Source organism: Aquarana catesbeiana, linkage group LG05 (genome assembly GCF_042186555.1).
Source record: "Aquarana catesbeiana isolate 2022-GZ linkage group LG05, ASM4218655v1, whole genome shotgun sequence".
NCBI lineage: Eukaryota > Metazoa > Chordata > Amphibia > Anura > Ranidae > Aquarana > Aquarana catesbeiana.
In genome coordinates, this window is record NC_133328.1 from 635,521,716 (window position 1) to 635,535,679 (window position 13,964).

A 13,964-nucleotide genomic window follows, 5' to 3' on the forward strand; every position below is an offset into this window, starting at 1 on the left:
GGCCGTGCTGTCAGCTGTCCATGCAGCCACTGCGACTCAATTGAAATGAATGGGACTACCGGCATGGGGGGGGAAGGACACTGTGCAGGCAAACATAGCCCCTAGCACAGGTGTACGGTATAGCACCCCCCATGTGAAGGAGGCCTTTCAGTGAATGGTTATATATATATATTTCTGTGTGTATACATGCCACATCTCCTGACTCTGTTCTGTGTGTCAGGCATTCCCTCCTCGGTCCTGTCCTCCCGCTGGCAGGGAGACGCGATTTGTAAGTTTTATACCTTCCTGTTCTTCCCGCTTCCAATGGGGGGCGCTGCAACTTTTAACCGGGCATCGCTGTACTGGATGGGGGGGGTCATGTGACCTGCATGCGTCAGGCCGGTTGTGGGTTCATCAGACCAACTAATCCGTCCTTCCTGTATGGGGCCTATTTATAAAGATCAGCTGAACAGCTGCTTTTGCTTTGATGCTAAATTTCCTCTAGATTCTCATTTTGGGGGGGGGGGGGGGGGAATCGATCCTTTTGAAAATTTGGTACAAATTCGAATAAGTCATAAAAAGTAGGTAAAGATTGTGAGGCGGGAGGGGCACCCAAAAATAGTAGATAATGCTCACCTTGATTACTGACAACGATGAATGGGGAAAGTTCTCAGAAATCTTTATGAATCGGCCACTACAAAAATGTTGCCAGATTATTTTCACACTTGTGAAAATCTGAGCGAAGAAATCCTCCTAAATAGTTCAAGTTGTGAATAAGTGTTTTATTTTTATTTTATTATTTTATTTTATTTATTTTATTTTACCTACAAAGAATATTTTATTGCGGATTTGTGACTTGTTTAAGTCCCCGTTCACACCATAGAAAAGCAGTCCGGATGCGTTCCAGATGCTTTTCTGCATGCGCGTTTTTTTGGTGCAATCCAGTGCTTTTTTTCTTTATCTTAAGACGTGCATTTTCAGTGCATTTTTTTGAGTGCGTTCCAGTGCGTTCTTGGTGCGTTTTACAGCGTTCCAGTGCAGGAAAAATGCAGCATATTCTACTTTTTTTTTTCTGGCACTGGAATGCACTGGTTTGATCTATGCCATTGGAAACCCATACGACCTACTTTTCATGCGTTTTTGATGCAGAAAAAAAAAAACGCACTGGACTGCATGTGGTGTGAACTGGCCCTAAAGCAAAAAACAGGATAGGGGCAAGTTACATTGCTGGAAATCAGCCACACATCCTCCTCAGAAACATTTCAGATCTCTTTACTGTATGTTACCGCAATTCATCTCGCTGTATGTTGTTTTATTGCAGCCTATTCTCTCTCAGCTGTTTTAGGCTAAATTAGGCAAATCGGAGGCCTAGAAATTTGCAAGAAAGTTTGTTAAAATTCCTGCAATATACATAGATCAATAGAGGGGAATGTCTCTTTTTTTTTTTTTTTTCCTGTCAACAAAAGTGGAGTTAATGTATATGTGAGCCCTCATTTGGTAAAAGAACCCATTCAGTTTAAAATAGAAATGCAAGTCAAACATTTGTGTATAGATATAGAAAAAACATTATAAATACTTCTTTTTTTTTTCCCTTATTTTTTAAATAAGTGATCCCTGCTTAAGAGCAGCACACGGGTCTTCCCAGTGAATGGCTGTGCTGGGCGGGTCATGTCAGGACAGGGTGGATTTGATTTAAATCACTAGTAAAAAGGCTTGATTTAAATCATCATTTTTAAAGAGCAACTGTCATCTTTGTCCCGCTGTTGGCTCCTCCTCTGTCCCGCTGTTGGCTCCTCCTCTGTCCCGCTGTTGGCTCCTCCTCTGTCCCGCTGTTGGCTCCTCCTCTGTCCCGCTGTTGGCTCCTCCTCTGTCCCGCTGTTGGCTCCTCCTCTGTTGGCTCCTCCTCTGTCCCGCTGTTGGCTCCTCCTCTGTCCCGCTGTTGGCTCCTCCTCTGTTGGCTCCTCCTCTGTTGGCTCCTCCTCTGTCCCGCTGTTGGCTCCTCCTCTGACCCGCTGTTGGCTCCTCCTCTGACCCGCTGTTGGCTCCTCCTCTGACCCGCTGTTGGCTCCTCCTCTGACCCGCTGTTGGCTCCTCCTCTGACCCGCTGTTGGCTCCTCCTCTGACCCGCTGTTGGCTCCTCCTCTGACCCGCTGTTGGCTCCTCCTCTGTCCCGCTGTTGGCTCCTCCTCTGTCCCGCTGTTGGCTCCTCCTCTGTCCCGCTGTTGGCTCCTCCTCTGTCCCGCTGTTGGCTCCTCCTCTGTCCCGCTGTTGGCTCCTCCTCTGACCCGCTGTTGGCTCCTCCTCTGACCCGCTGTTGGCTCCTCCTCTGACCCGCTGTTGGCTCCTCCACTGACCCGCTGTTGGCTCCTCCTCTGACCCGCTGTTGGCTCCTCCTCTGACCCGCTGTTGGCTCCTCCTCTGACCCGCTGTTGGCTCCTTCTCTGTCCCGCTGTTGGCTCCTCCTCTGTCCCGCTGTTGGCTCCTCCTCTGTCCCGCTGTTGGCTCCTCCTCTGTCCCGCTGTTGGCTCCTCCTCTGACCCGCTGTTGGCTCCTCCTCTGACCCGCTGTTGGCTCCTCCTCTGACCCGCTGTTGGCTCCTCCACTGACCCGCTGTTGGCTCCTCCTCTGACCCGCTGTTGGCTCCTCCTCTGTCCCGCTGTTGGCTCCTCCTCTGTCCCGCTGTTGGCTCCTCCTCTGTCCCGCTGTTGGCTCCTCCTCTGTCCCGCTGTTGGCTCCTCCTCTGACCCGCTGTTGGCTCCTCCTCTGACCCGCTGTTGGCTCCTCCTCTGACCCGCTGTTGGCTCCTCCTCTGACCCGCTGTTGGCTCCTCCTCTGACCCGCTGTTGGCTCCTCCTCTGACCCGCTGTTGGCTCCTCCTCTGACCCGCTGTTGGCTCCTCCTCTGACCCGCTGTTGGCTCCTCCACTGACCCGCTGTTGGCTCCTCCACTGACCCGCTGTTGGCTCCTCCACTGACCCGCTGTTGGCTCCTCCACTGACCAGCTGTTGACTCCCCAACAGTCTCATTCACTTTAATGGGACGGCTGGTGATGCAGCAGTGACACAACAAGGTGAGGGACGTGGCGGCAGCGGGTGAGTGGATGCCGGCTAACAGGCGCTGCCATGATGGATCTAAAATGACAGGTGCTCTTTAAATGTAAGGACTCATTCTTGCTGGTAGTTAGAATCTTTAATATTTGCAAACAAAATGAAGGTTTCCGATTTAGAATAATAAGCTGTCAGGTTAGTAAAACAACGATATCAGAACCGATTCAATCATACAGTTTGGAGTGTACATAGATTTGCATAACAATGGGATAAAGGAAAATTTCTGAATTTTGTTTTATCTCATGGTTACTGTGACATTGTGTGAATGCATCAATGCAGAGCTTGGATTCACTGAATGAGTTTACCAAAAATGTAAATATTGCGGAATATACAACCTCATGCTACATAACTAAGCTCCATTTCATGCTGAATAATCTAAATTATTAATGTATCCTAAATAGAAAACTCTCTTTAGATGGATGTTTACTCCAAAAGCGTTTTATTTAAAATTATTTTGATAAAAATAAAAAAAAATCAGATTTAAATAAAAATCTGATTTTAAATGAAAAAAAAATCAGATTTTTTTTAATTTTTTTTATTTTTAAATAAAATCATTGATTTTTATCCATCCTGTGTCAGGACAAGTCTGATCATTGGAGGAGAGCAGGCTCAATTCCCAGCACAGCTAGAGAACTGACCACAGTGTGTTCTCCTTCTTAGTGTGGTCAGTTTTTAATAGGAAAGTAGAGGGGACTGGCAGGAACACCGGGGATTTCACACAAAGGAAGCTATACAAGGAGAACAGGAGACTTTATCATACAAGTACATGGTACAGCAGCCACATATCAGGAATATGAAAGGTTGGGTTTACATATTCTTATTCTTTAATGTGGGTGTAAATGTAGAATTTTACCTAACTGCATTCTACTGTATGCAGTAAGGTAAAAAAAAAAAACTTTTGCATGCAGCTCCCCCTCCTAAATACATACCTAAGCCCGATCTCCATCCAGCGATGTGCACAAAAGCAGTGGCTCTCTCACTCCTCATTAGCTCAGATACAGCTGGGGGAGCTATTGGCTGCCCCTGCTGTCAATCAGAGCCAGGGGCGGGGCTCAGGAGCGACCACGTGGGAGTGCCCATGTAGCAAGCCACTTGCTATGGGGGGCACTGAGCTTTGGAAGGGGGGGGGATCCAAGAGCGGAAGCAAAGGAGACCCGGGAAGAGGAGGATCGAGGCTGCTCTGTGCAAAACCATTACACAGAGGAGGTAAGTATAATATAACATAATTGTCATTTTAATAAAAAAAAAAATAAAAAAAGCTTTACTATGACTTTAAGCCGGCCATACCCCCTGTTATCAGAATACAATGGCGCAGTGGGAGGGATTCCCCATCCACATTGAGTGTGTGGGATGAGGGAATCGAGTACTTTTCTTTCGTTCAACCCCCTGGTTGAATGGAAAAAAAAGACTCTTGTATGGCCAACCTCACTCTTTAAATTAATAATCTAATTTAGAATTTTTTTTTTTTTTTTTTACTGGTTTAGGCTGCTTTCACACATCTTTGTAGCAAAAACACGGTAAAAATTAATATGCATGTCCTGGGCGCTTGACTCCCAGCATGCACCTAAGAAACATGGGAATGTGACTCAAAACGCACAACACAAACGTAACTGCAATGTGGCTTTGAAGGTGTTTTTTTTTTTTTTTTTTTTTTTTTTTTTATACGGGTTTTCTATTGATTTCAATGGGCAGGTGCATTTTTGGTGTCGTTTTAAAAACCGCACCCAAAGATGCACCACAGCACAGTGGTGTGAGGAGTCCCATAGGCTTTAGTGCAAGTTCACACCAGTCTCTGTTCTGTTCAGTTTTCTGTTCTGTTCAGTTTTCTGTTTTGTTCTGTTCAGTTCAGTTTTCTGTTTTGTTCTGTTCTGTTCAGTTTTCTGTTCTGTTCAGTTCAGTTTTCTGTTTTGTTCTGTTCTGTTCAGTTTTCTGTTCTGTTCTGTTCAGTTTTCTGTTCTGTTCTGTTCAGTTTTCTGTTCTGTTCAGTTCAGTTTTCTGTTTTGTTCTGTTCTGTTCAGTTTTCTGTTCTGTTCAGTTTTCTGTTTTGTTCTGTTCAGTTCAGTTTTCTGTTTTGTTCTGTTCTGTTCAGTTTTCTGTTCTGTTCAGTTCAGTTTTCTGTTTTGTTCTGTTCTGTTCAGTTTTCTGTTCTGTTCTGTTCAGTTTTCTGTTTTGTTCTGTTCAGTTTAGTTTTCTGTTCTGTTCTGTTCAGTTTTCTGTTTTGTTCTGTTCAGTTCAGTTTTCTGTTTTGTTCTGTTCTGTTCTGTTCTGTTCAGTTTTCTGTTCTGTTCTGTTCAGTTTTCTGTTCTGTTCAGTTCAGTTTTCTGTTTTGTTCTGTTCAGTTCAGTTTTCTGTTTTGTTCTGTTCAGTTCAGTTTTCTGTTCAGTTTTCTGTTTTCTTTTCTGTTTTCTGTTCTCTTTTCTGTTCAGTTTTCTGTTCTCTTTTCTGTTTTCTTTTCTGTTCAGTTTTCTGTTTTCTTTTCTGTTTTCTTTTCTGTTTTCTTTTCTGTTTTCTTTTCTGTTTTCTTTTCTGTTTTCTTTTCTGTTTTCTTTTCTGTTTTCTTTTCTGTTCAGTTTTCTGTTCAGTTTTCTGTTCAGTTTTCTGTTCTGTTTTCTGTTCTGTTCAGTTCAGTTTTCTGTTCTGTTCAGTTCAGTTTTCTGTTCTGTTCAGTTCAGTTTTCTGTTCTGTTCAGTTCAGTTTTCTGTTCTGTTCAGTTCAGTTTTCTGTTCTGTTCAGTTCAGTTTTCTGTTCTGTTCAGTTCAGTTTTCTGTTCTGTTCAGTTCAGTTTTCTGTTCTGTTCAGTTCAGTTTTCTGTTCTGTTTTCTGTTCTGATTTCTGTTCACAACCGTGTGGAAGTGCAGACTTGTTGAAAGTTCCTCTCAGCTTTATACATTGCCAGAGTTAGTGATACTAAAGTCGTTTGTTTTTTTTTTTTTCTTAAATAGCAAACATATTATGCTTACCTGCTCTGTGTAATGGTTTTGCACAGAGCAGCCCCCGATCCTCCTCCTCTTCTCGGGTCCCTCGCCGGCACTCCTGGCTCTTTCCTCCTGCCCCCCGCAGCAAGCAGCTAGCTATGGAGGCAGCCGGGCCGCTGCTGTGTGTCTATTCAGACACTGAGCTGCAGCTAGGCCCTGCCCCCTCTCTCTCCTCATTGGCTTACTGACTTTGACAGCAGCGGGAGCCAATGTCGGCCGCTGCTGTGTGTCCGGCCATCAGGAGGGAAAGTCTCAGGCAGCCAAGGTTCTTGTGCAACATCGCTGGATTGAGATGGAGCTCAGGTAAGTATTAGGGGGGCGGCTGCTGTATCCAGCAGGGTTTTTTTTTATCTTAATACATAGAATGCACCTTCTGCCTTTACAACCACTTTAAAGGGGTTGTAAAGGTAAAAATGTTTTCACCTTAATGCATTATATGCATTAAGGTGAAAAAACTTTTGACAATACCGCCGCCCCCAGCCCCCCCGTTTTACTTACCTGACACCTCGAATCTGCGCTGCTTGTTCCCGTCATCTCTATTGCAGCTCAGCCTGGTCGCTGATTGGCTGCAGTGGATGGATTGAAAGCAGCGCAGCCATTGGCTCGCGCTGCTGTCAATCACATTCGATGATGCGGCGCGCCGGGGGGCGGGGCCGAGTGATACAGTGAGCGGCTATAGCCGCCGGCTGTATCACGGGAGCGCGCCCGCAATAACTAACCACCATGCGAGGGAGCTCGCATTAAGGTGTTTAGTTCTTGCGGGGAGGAGCTGAAACAGCCTCCGAGGGACCCCAGAAGACCAGGTTCGGGGCCACTCTGTGCAGAACGAGCTGCACAGTGAAGGTAAGTATAACATGTTTGTTATTTTTAAACAATAAAAAAATTACCTTTACAACCACTTTAAGGTGTGCCTTTTTAGATGGCAGCAATTTAGGGCAGTCTGAATGTTGGAGAGACACAGAAACAAAGTACAAATCCAGAATTCTATGCCTAGGGGGGGCAACTGCCTTTTCCATGTATTTGAAGTTGCGCTTTAATGAAGCTTTGAATTATTATTTATTAAAATATTAATGAATTATGGTTTTGATTGTTTTACTCTTTGAAGAAGTTCACTGATTATGAATAATGTTTTCAGGCATTAAATAAGACGTTGGGAATGGGACATTAATTTTGCTTGCTGATGGAAATGTGGGAACTAATAGAAACGTACTATTAATCTGGGTGATGGCTGCATTACCAGAACAACAACCCCCCCCCCATGCTCATGTTATAACGGTCTGCTGGCTTCATTCTGGGTTCAGAATGTGATGGGTTCTTATTATAATGGGGGCAAAAACTAAAATGGTTACATACATGTCACATGTATGTTGTGCTGCTCTGCTGCATGCTGAGACTGTAACCGATAAAAGTAAATATTCAGTATCTATCAATTTATGTTACTGTGACTTGTATCACTCTCTGCTCTATATAGCATTTCTGGCATCTCTCTGCCCTCTATATGGCATACTGTATTGCTGTCTGCCCTCTGTACTGCACCCAGTGACACCCTCGGTGTATAGCCCTTTGTCTCTCTTTGTCCTTTGTACCATGCCCCATGTCTCTGTCCTCTGTGTGCCATTGTGTGGTGTTCTGCATCCTCTGTGTGGCGTCCTCTGTTGCTCTGTGTACCCTGCACCGCGCCCCGTGTCGCTCTTGCGCACCGCGCCCCGTGTCGCTCTTGCGCACCGCGCCCCGTGTCGCTCTTGCGCACCGCGCCCCGTGTCGCCCCTCTATGCCGCACTCCATGTCGCTCTCTGTCTTCTCTGCTGCATTTTCTGCCCTCTGTGTGGCATCGTATGTCGCTTTCTGTCCTCTGTGCAGTGCCCTGTGTCACTCTGTGCACTCCATGCTGAGCTCTCTCGCCTTTTGTCCTCTGTGGGCCATCCCGCGTTGCTTTCTGTCCTCCTTGCGCCCTCCCGCGTTGCTTCCTGTCCTCTTTGCGCCCTCCCGCGTTGCTTTCTGTCCTCTTTGCGCCCTCCCGCGTTGCTTCCTGTCCTCTTTGCGCCCTCCCGCGTTGCTTCCTGTCCTCTTTGCGCCCTCCCGCGTTGCTTCCTGTCCTCTTTGCGCCCTCCCGCGTTGCTTCCTGTCCTCTTTGCGCCCTCCCGCGTTGCTTCCTGTCCTCTTTGCGCCCTCCCGCGTTGCTTCCTGTCCTCTTTGCGCCCTCCCGCGTTGCTTCCTGTCCTCTTTGCGCCCTCCCGCGTTGCTTCCTGTCCTCTTTGCGCCCTCCCGCGTTGCTTCCTGTCCTCTTTGCGCCCTCCCGCGTTGCTTCCTGTCCTCTTTGCGCCCTCCCGCGTTGCTTCCTGTCCTCTTTGCGCCCTCCCGCGTTGCTTCCTGTCCTCTTTGCGCCCTCCCGCGTTGCTTCCTGTCCTCTTTGCGCCCTCCCGCGTTGCTTCCTGTCCTCTTTGCGCCCTCCCGCGTTGCTTCCTGTCCTCTTTGCGCCCTCCCGCGTTGCTTCCTGTCCTCTTTGCGCCCTCCCGCGTTGCTTCCTGTCCTCTTTGCGCCCTCCCGCGTTGCTTCCTGTCCTCTTTGCGCCCTCCCGCGTTGCTTCCTGTCCTCTTTGCGCCCTCCCGCGTTGCTTCCTGTCCTCTTTGCGCCCTCCCGCGTTGCTTCCTGTCCTCTTTGCGCCCTCCCGCGTTGCTTCCTGTCCTCTTTGCGCCCTCCCGCGTTGCTTCCTGTCCTCTTTGCGCCCTCCCGCGTTGCTTCCTGTCCTCTTTGCGCCCTCCCGCGTTGCTTCCTGTCCTCTTTGCGCCCTCCCGCGTTGCTTCCTGTCCTCTTTGCGCCCTCCCGCGTTGCTTCCTGTCCTCTTTGCGCCCTCCCGCGTTGCTTCCTGTCCTCTTTGCGCCCTCCCGCGTTGCTTCCTGTCCTCTTTGCGCCCTCCCGCGTTGCTTCCTGTCCTCTTTGCGCCCTCCCGCGTTGCTTCCTGTCCTCTTTGCGCCCTCCCGCGTTGCTTTCTGTCCTCTTTGTGCCCTCCCGTGTCTCTCTTTGCCCCCTGTGTGGCGTTCTGTGTCTCACTCTTCCCTCTGTGCAGCACTCCTGTGCTGCTCCATTTGCTGAGTTATATTGGACCATTTATGTTTTATTATGGTAACACTTTTTTCTATCATTTTTAGGCATCAATAAACTTTGTGAGTCACAGCGACAGCCGACAGGTGAGTGACAATCATTGCTCAGCAAAGAAAAGGTGATGCAGCTCTTGCTGTGTGCCTCACTGATTAGACACAAAATGTAGCCAATCCTGGCAGACATTGGCGTGCCCCTCACTGATTGCCATCCTCGTTCATACATCTAATGGTGTAGACATCATTAGTATCACTTCTGAAATACATTTTTTTTCCCAGATTGTTGAATCTGTGTATCTCACTCCTGGTTTTCCTCTCTGCTCCAATATTCTAATACTTCACTGTCACCTCTTCCTATCAGGCCTCCTCTCCCACCCCCAGTGATGGGCTTCCGTCTCACGCCAGACAAGTCTACAAAGCCTTTGCTGCGGTTCCCTCCTCACACCCGTCCTCCGAGCAACAGGTAAGTCTAATCTGTGAGCCCTCAGCTTCTGGAACACCCACAGACAGCATCCGATCTGTTTGGACCATGACCCTCTGCTGACAGTAGAGGATTTTAGAAAGGCTCCCCCTTTCATTCAGGAATATTTCTTGGCCACCACAGCGGTATGTCCCCTCTATAGTTGCTGGCTTAAAGCCGAATTCCAGGAATTCCATCACTTTGTAAATAATAAAGGCACACTTTGAGTTAAGTCGAAGGAGGTGGGTGACATCTCTTGGACTTATCTCTCTTCTTTATATCTGACAGGTTTATTGCTCTGCTGGAGAGATGCTCTGGGATCTGAGAGGAGAGAAGCACACAGAGCAACTATGCCCGCCCTTTCCTCCTGCTACCCATTCAGAGAAGCCTTTGTATTTTGTGAATGCCTTCCCGGAATACCAAGGCTTCTGTGATTGGACAGGAGGAGGGAAGGGGCGGGCATAGCAGCTAGCAGCGACTCTACTGTTAAAGAGTTGAAGATGCAGAGATTAGAAGGACCAGCGTCGGGGAAATACAGGGATAGCTGGGATCTAATATAAATGGAATATAAACCTGTCAGACATAAACAACCGAGAGAAGTCCAAGAGATGTCATGCACCCCGTTGGACTTCACTCACAGTGTGCCCTCACTTTTTACAAAGGTGGTGAATGCCTGGAATTCAGCTTTAAAGGGGTTGTAAACCCTTGTTTATTTTTACCTTAATGCATCCTGAACTTCTGACAGTGACCGAGCCCCCCCTGACCCAACCCCCCGTTTTACTCACCCTGAGCCCTTTGTTCCCTTGGAGGAGACGCGCTCTTTCTCTCTGCCCGGGGGTTCTCAGCTCTTGATTGGATAGATTGATAGCAGCACAGCCATTGGCTCCCGCTGCTGTCAATCAAATCCAATGACCCTGGGGGGCGGGGCTGAGTCCGGCATTCTGTGTCTATGCACGCAAATGCTGGATTCGGGAGCGCGCCCGCAAGGTAACCCCCTGGGTGAGCGCTTCTCCCAGGGGGTTAACCGATGTGAGGAAGAACCGCAAGCACCGCCGGGGGACCCCAGAAGACGAGGTTCGGGGCCACACTGTGCAAAACGAACTGCACAGTGGAGGTAAGTATGGCATGTTTGTTGTTTTAAAAACATATATATAAACAAAGGTTTACAATCGCTTTAATTCTTACCCACATTAGAGTGTCTCTGCTCCTCTTTGTGAATTCTCTGTGATAAATTCAAATTCAGCAGGCAAGGTGGGTAGTTAGTGCAAGGATGGCGACTACTTATAAGCAGCACAGACACAGAAACGTGCTACAGGGATAGTGGGTACCCCATAATGTGCACTGCAAAAGTGCATAGCTGGGATCCCCTGATAATGGGCACAGCAGGTATGTAGACCTTGGAGCTCAGTGCAGAGATGATGGTAGCCCCTCATAATGGGTGTTAAAGTTGTGCAGTCAGCAGGGACCCTGGGCAAGGAATGTGGGAATCCCTTATATAGAGAGATTCCGGCAGTAGGGGTCCTGAGAAATGAAAGTGGTCAGGTGGTTTAAAGAGACACTGTCACTTTGTCCATCCAAGAATAAACCCCTGATAGCCCCCTTTCCCTGGCAATACTCACTGATGTTCACTCCCTTTCTTCCTCCCTGCTTCTACCAGGGCTCTTGCTGTATTGCAGGAACATACACCAAACCCGTGACTCCCATCCACACTTGCTCCTTTCACAGAGATGGCCCAGGTGCTGGCTACCTCAGCCCATCTCCATTCTCAGTCAAAATTAAACATAGGCCGCACTCCAAACCTCAGATCCTCCTTTCTATATTTAATTCAACAAAGGATGAAAACTAATGTCTCCACCCGTAACCACCTTCCTTCATGCGTTTCACCTCAGCTGGCTTGCATACGTTAATGTCTCCACAGCGTAGCCAGCAAAGCAGGGACCTAGTTAAACCCAGATTATAAATTATAAGTAAAAGCAGAGGTTTCTGATACATTTGCATTCTCGGTGATGGTTGGCAATGCAACAGGAGCCTGTGCCTGTCATATGGGATCACCTGTGCCAACCATAGCTTGGCAGTCCTTACATAGCAATGATATGAAATCTTTTGTGCTTGGCTAAGGGTCGGTTCCTTATACTGGCCTAACAATCCCAGACCATAAAACCGATGAAAGCTGTGACACTGCAGAGTAAATAGCACTCTCATGAATGGTGAGGACTATGTTACATGGCTGCTGTGCTTTCAGAATTCCTTTAAAATGCCACTTGTGTGAATAAATACACCCTCCTCTTCTGATCCTCCAGGGGCACGTTGGATACAAGGAGCGAATCTACTGTTAAATCTGCTTTCAGTCTAGGTTCACATCTTTGCAGGTTGCGGCTGATCTGGTTTTTCTGATGGGTTTTAGGTTTTTTGATGTGTTTATGTGCTTTGCGTTGTTTGTTTTTTTTTTTTTTTTTAGGCTAATTGGAAAGTTTGACAGTTATGTTCATGGAGTGCAACTCTGAGGCGACTTTACACTCTCTGGCACTCAAGTAGCATCAAAGTCACCTCAAAGTAGCGCAGGAACCTTTATGTCCAAAGTCGCATGCTTAGGGTTAGCAGTAATCGTTGGGTTTAGCGTTCTAGCCCTAGCGCTGGCCGCACCCCCTCTCTCCCCAGTTTGGCTGGCTGGCTTTGATTGACCGCACCAGGAGCTAGTGGCGCTGCTGCTGTCTAAGCCAATCAGGAAGGAGAATCTCGGACAGCAGAGACATCCGTTGGACATCACTGGACAGAGAGGGATCTCAGGTAAGTGTTAGGTGGGCTGAGGGGGTGGCTGCTGCACACAGAAGGCTTTTTATCTTAATGCATAGAATGCATTAAGATAAAAAAAAAAAACCTTCTGCCTTTACAATCCCTTTATCCCTGTAGTAAATTGCTGGGGTTTTATTTATTTATTTTTTAATCCTGAAAGGTAAAGCCATAATGTTCTAGTATGCTTTACATCAGGGGTCTCGAACTGGCGGCCCTCCAGCTGTTGCAAAACTACAAGTCCCAGGAGGCATTGCAAGGCAGACTGTTACAAGCAAGACTCCCACAAGTAGAGGCATGATGGGACTTGTAGTTTCATAACAGCTGGAGGGACGCCAGTTTGAGTACCCTGCTTTACATACTAGCACGTTATGTGAAATTTTCCTTCAAATGAAGCCCTCCAGCGGCGCTCTGTCACCGCTATAGGCACTTCTTTCTTCACCAGGTCTTCCTTCCGGGTTCGCGGACTCCGTCTGTGTGACTAGCTGGAGCCGCGATGACGTCACTCCCACGCATGTGCACGCTAGCCTTCGTTCACAGCACTGGATGCTGAAGGAATGGCGCGGTATGCCGTTCCTTCAGAGCGCATGCACCGGTGAAGTCACTGGCTGCATCAAAAGTAAATATCTCCTAAAAGGCGCATGTTTAGGAGATATTTACTGTACCTACAGGTAAGCCTTACTATAGGCTTACTTATAGGTAAAAGTCATGCATGGGAGTTTACTCCCACTTTAACCCTATTCTCCTTCACCCTAACTTTTAACCCGAAACATAAAGGTTCCTGCACTAGTTTGAAGTGACTTTGATGCTACTTGTTTGTCAGAGAGTGTAAAGTCACATTAAAGTCGCACTCCATGAACACAACTTTCATACTTTCCTATTAGCCCAAAAAAAAAACCTTCAAAGCACATCTCAAATGGGTCAAAAACGTGTGTTCAAAAACGCACAGGGTCAGGGATTAGAGTTAGGGTTAGCGGTAATTGTTTGTGTTAATTGCTAGGGTCAGTATTCCAACCCTAACAATTACAGCTAGCCCTTAACCTTAACCCTGACATATAACTTTGGACACATAAAGGTTTCTACTCTATTTGATACAATTTTGATGCTACTTGGGTGCCAGAGAGTGTAAAGTTGCATCCGAGTCGCACTCTATTAACAGAATTGTCATATTTTCCTATTAGCAAGAATAAAAAAAAATGCATCAAAAACAACCCTTGCATTTTTGGTGAGGGTCCGTAGAAGTCTGTTGCAAACAAAACGCAATCTGCTGTGGGAAAAATAAAGTCCCTGACCCTTTCCAAAAAAACGCACCGGCTCAAAACACAGATGTGAACTAGATCCATAGGAAACCATGTTAAATGGACTGTAGTGCGTAGGTGCGAACCAAGCGTGACTTGTGTTCTGGGTTTTACACTTGGCAATTTGTCATTACTGTTTGTATGATTTTTTTTTTTTTTTTTTTTTTAGGAGCCGACGACCCCCCGGACACCTGATCGACCATGTGTAACCCCTGAGGTGAGTGTTACCTGCCTTTCATTTCCCCTGCCCATGTGTGT

At 47.3% G+C, this 13,964-nt stretch overlaps 1 protein-coding gene across 18 annotated transcripts in view; it reads left to right on the forward strand.

Annotated features, from left to right (window-relative positions):
- Positions 1 to 13,964, forward strand: part of SCRIB (scribble planar cell polarity protein) — a 278,513-nt gene that overhangs the window by 217,626 nt on the left and 46,923 nt on the right. For 16 of the 18 annotated variants that reach the window (XM_073632382.1, XM_073632388.1, XM_073632385.1 and 13 more), the window contains 4 exons: positions 221 to 268; positions 9,210 to 9,248; positions 9,520 to 9,621; positions 13,876 to 13,923. In XM_073632382.1, the coding sequence (XP_073488483.1) occupies positions 221 to 268; positions 9,210 to 9,248; positions 9,520 to 9,621; positions 13,876 to 13,923 (237 nt within the window). The remainder of the gene's footprint in view (positions 1 to 220; positions 269 to 9,209; positions 9,249 to 9,519; positions 9,622 to 13,875; positions 13,924 to 13,964) is intronic. The other 2 variants (XM_073632384.1, XM_073632397.1) reach the window with 1 other exon arrangement.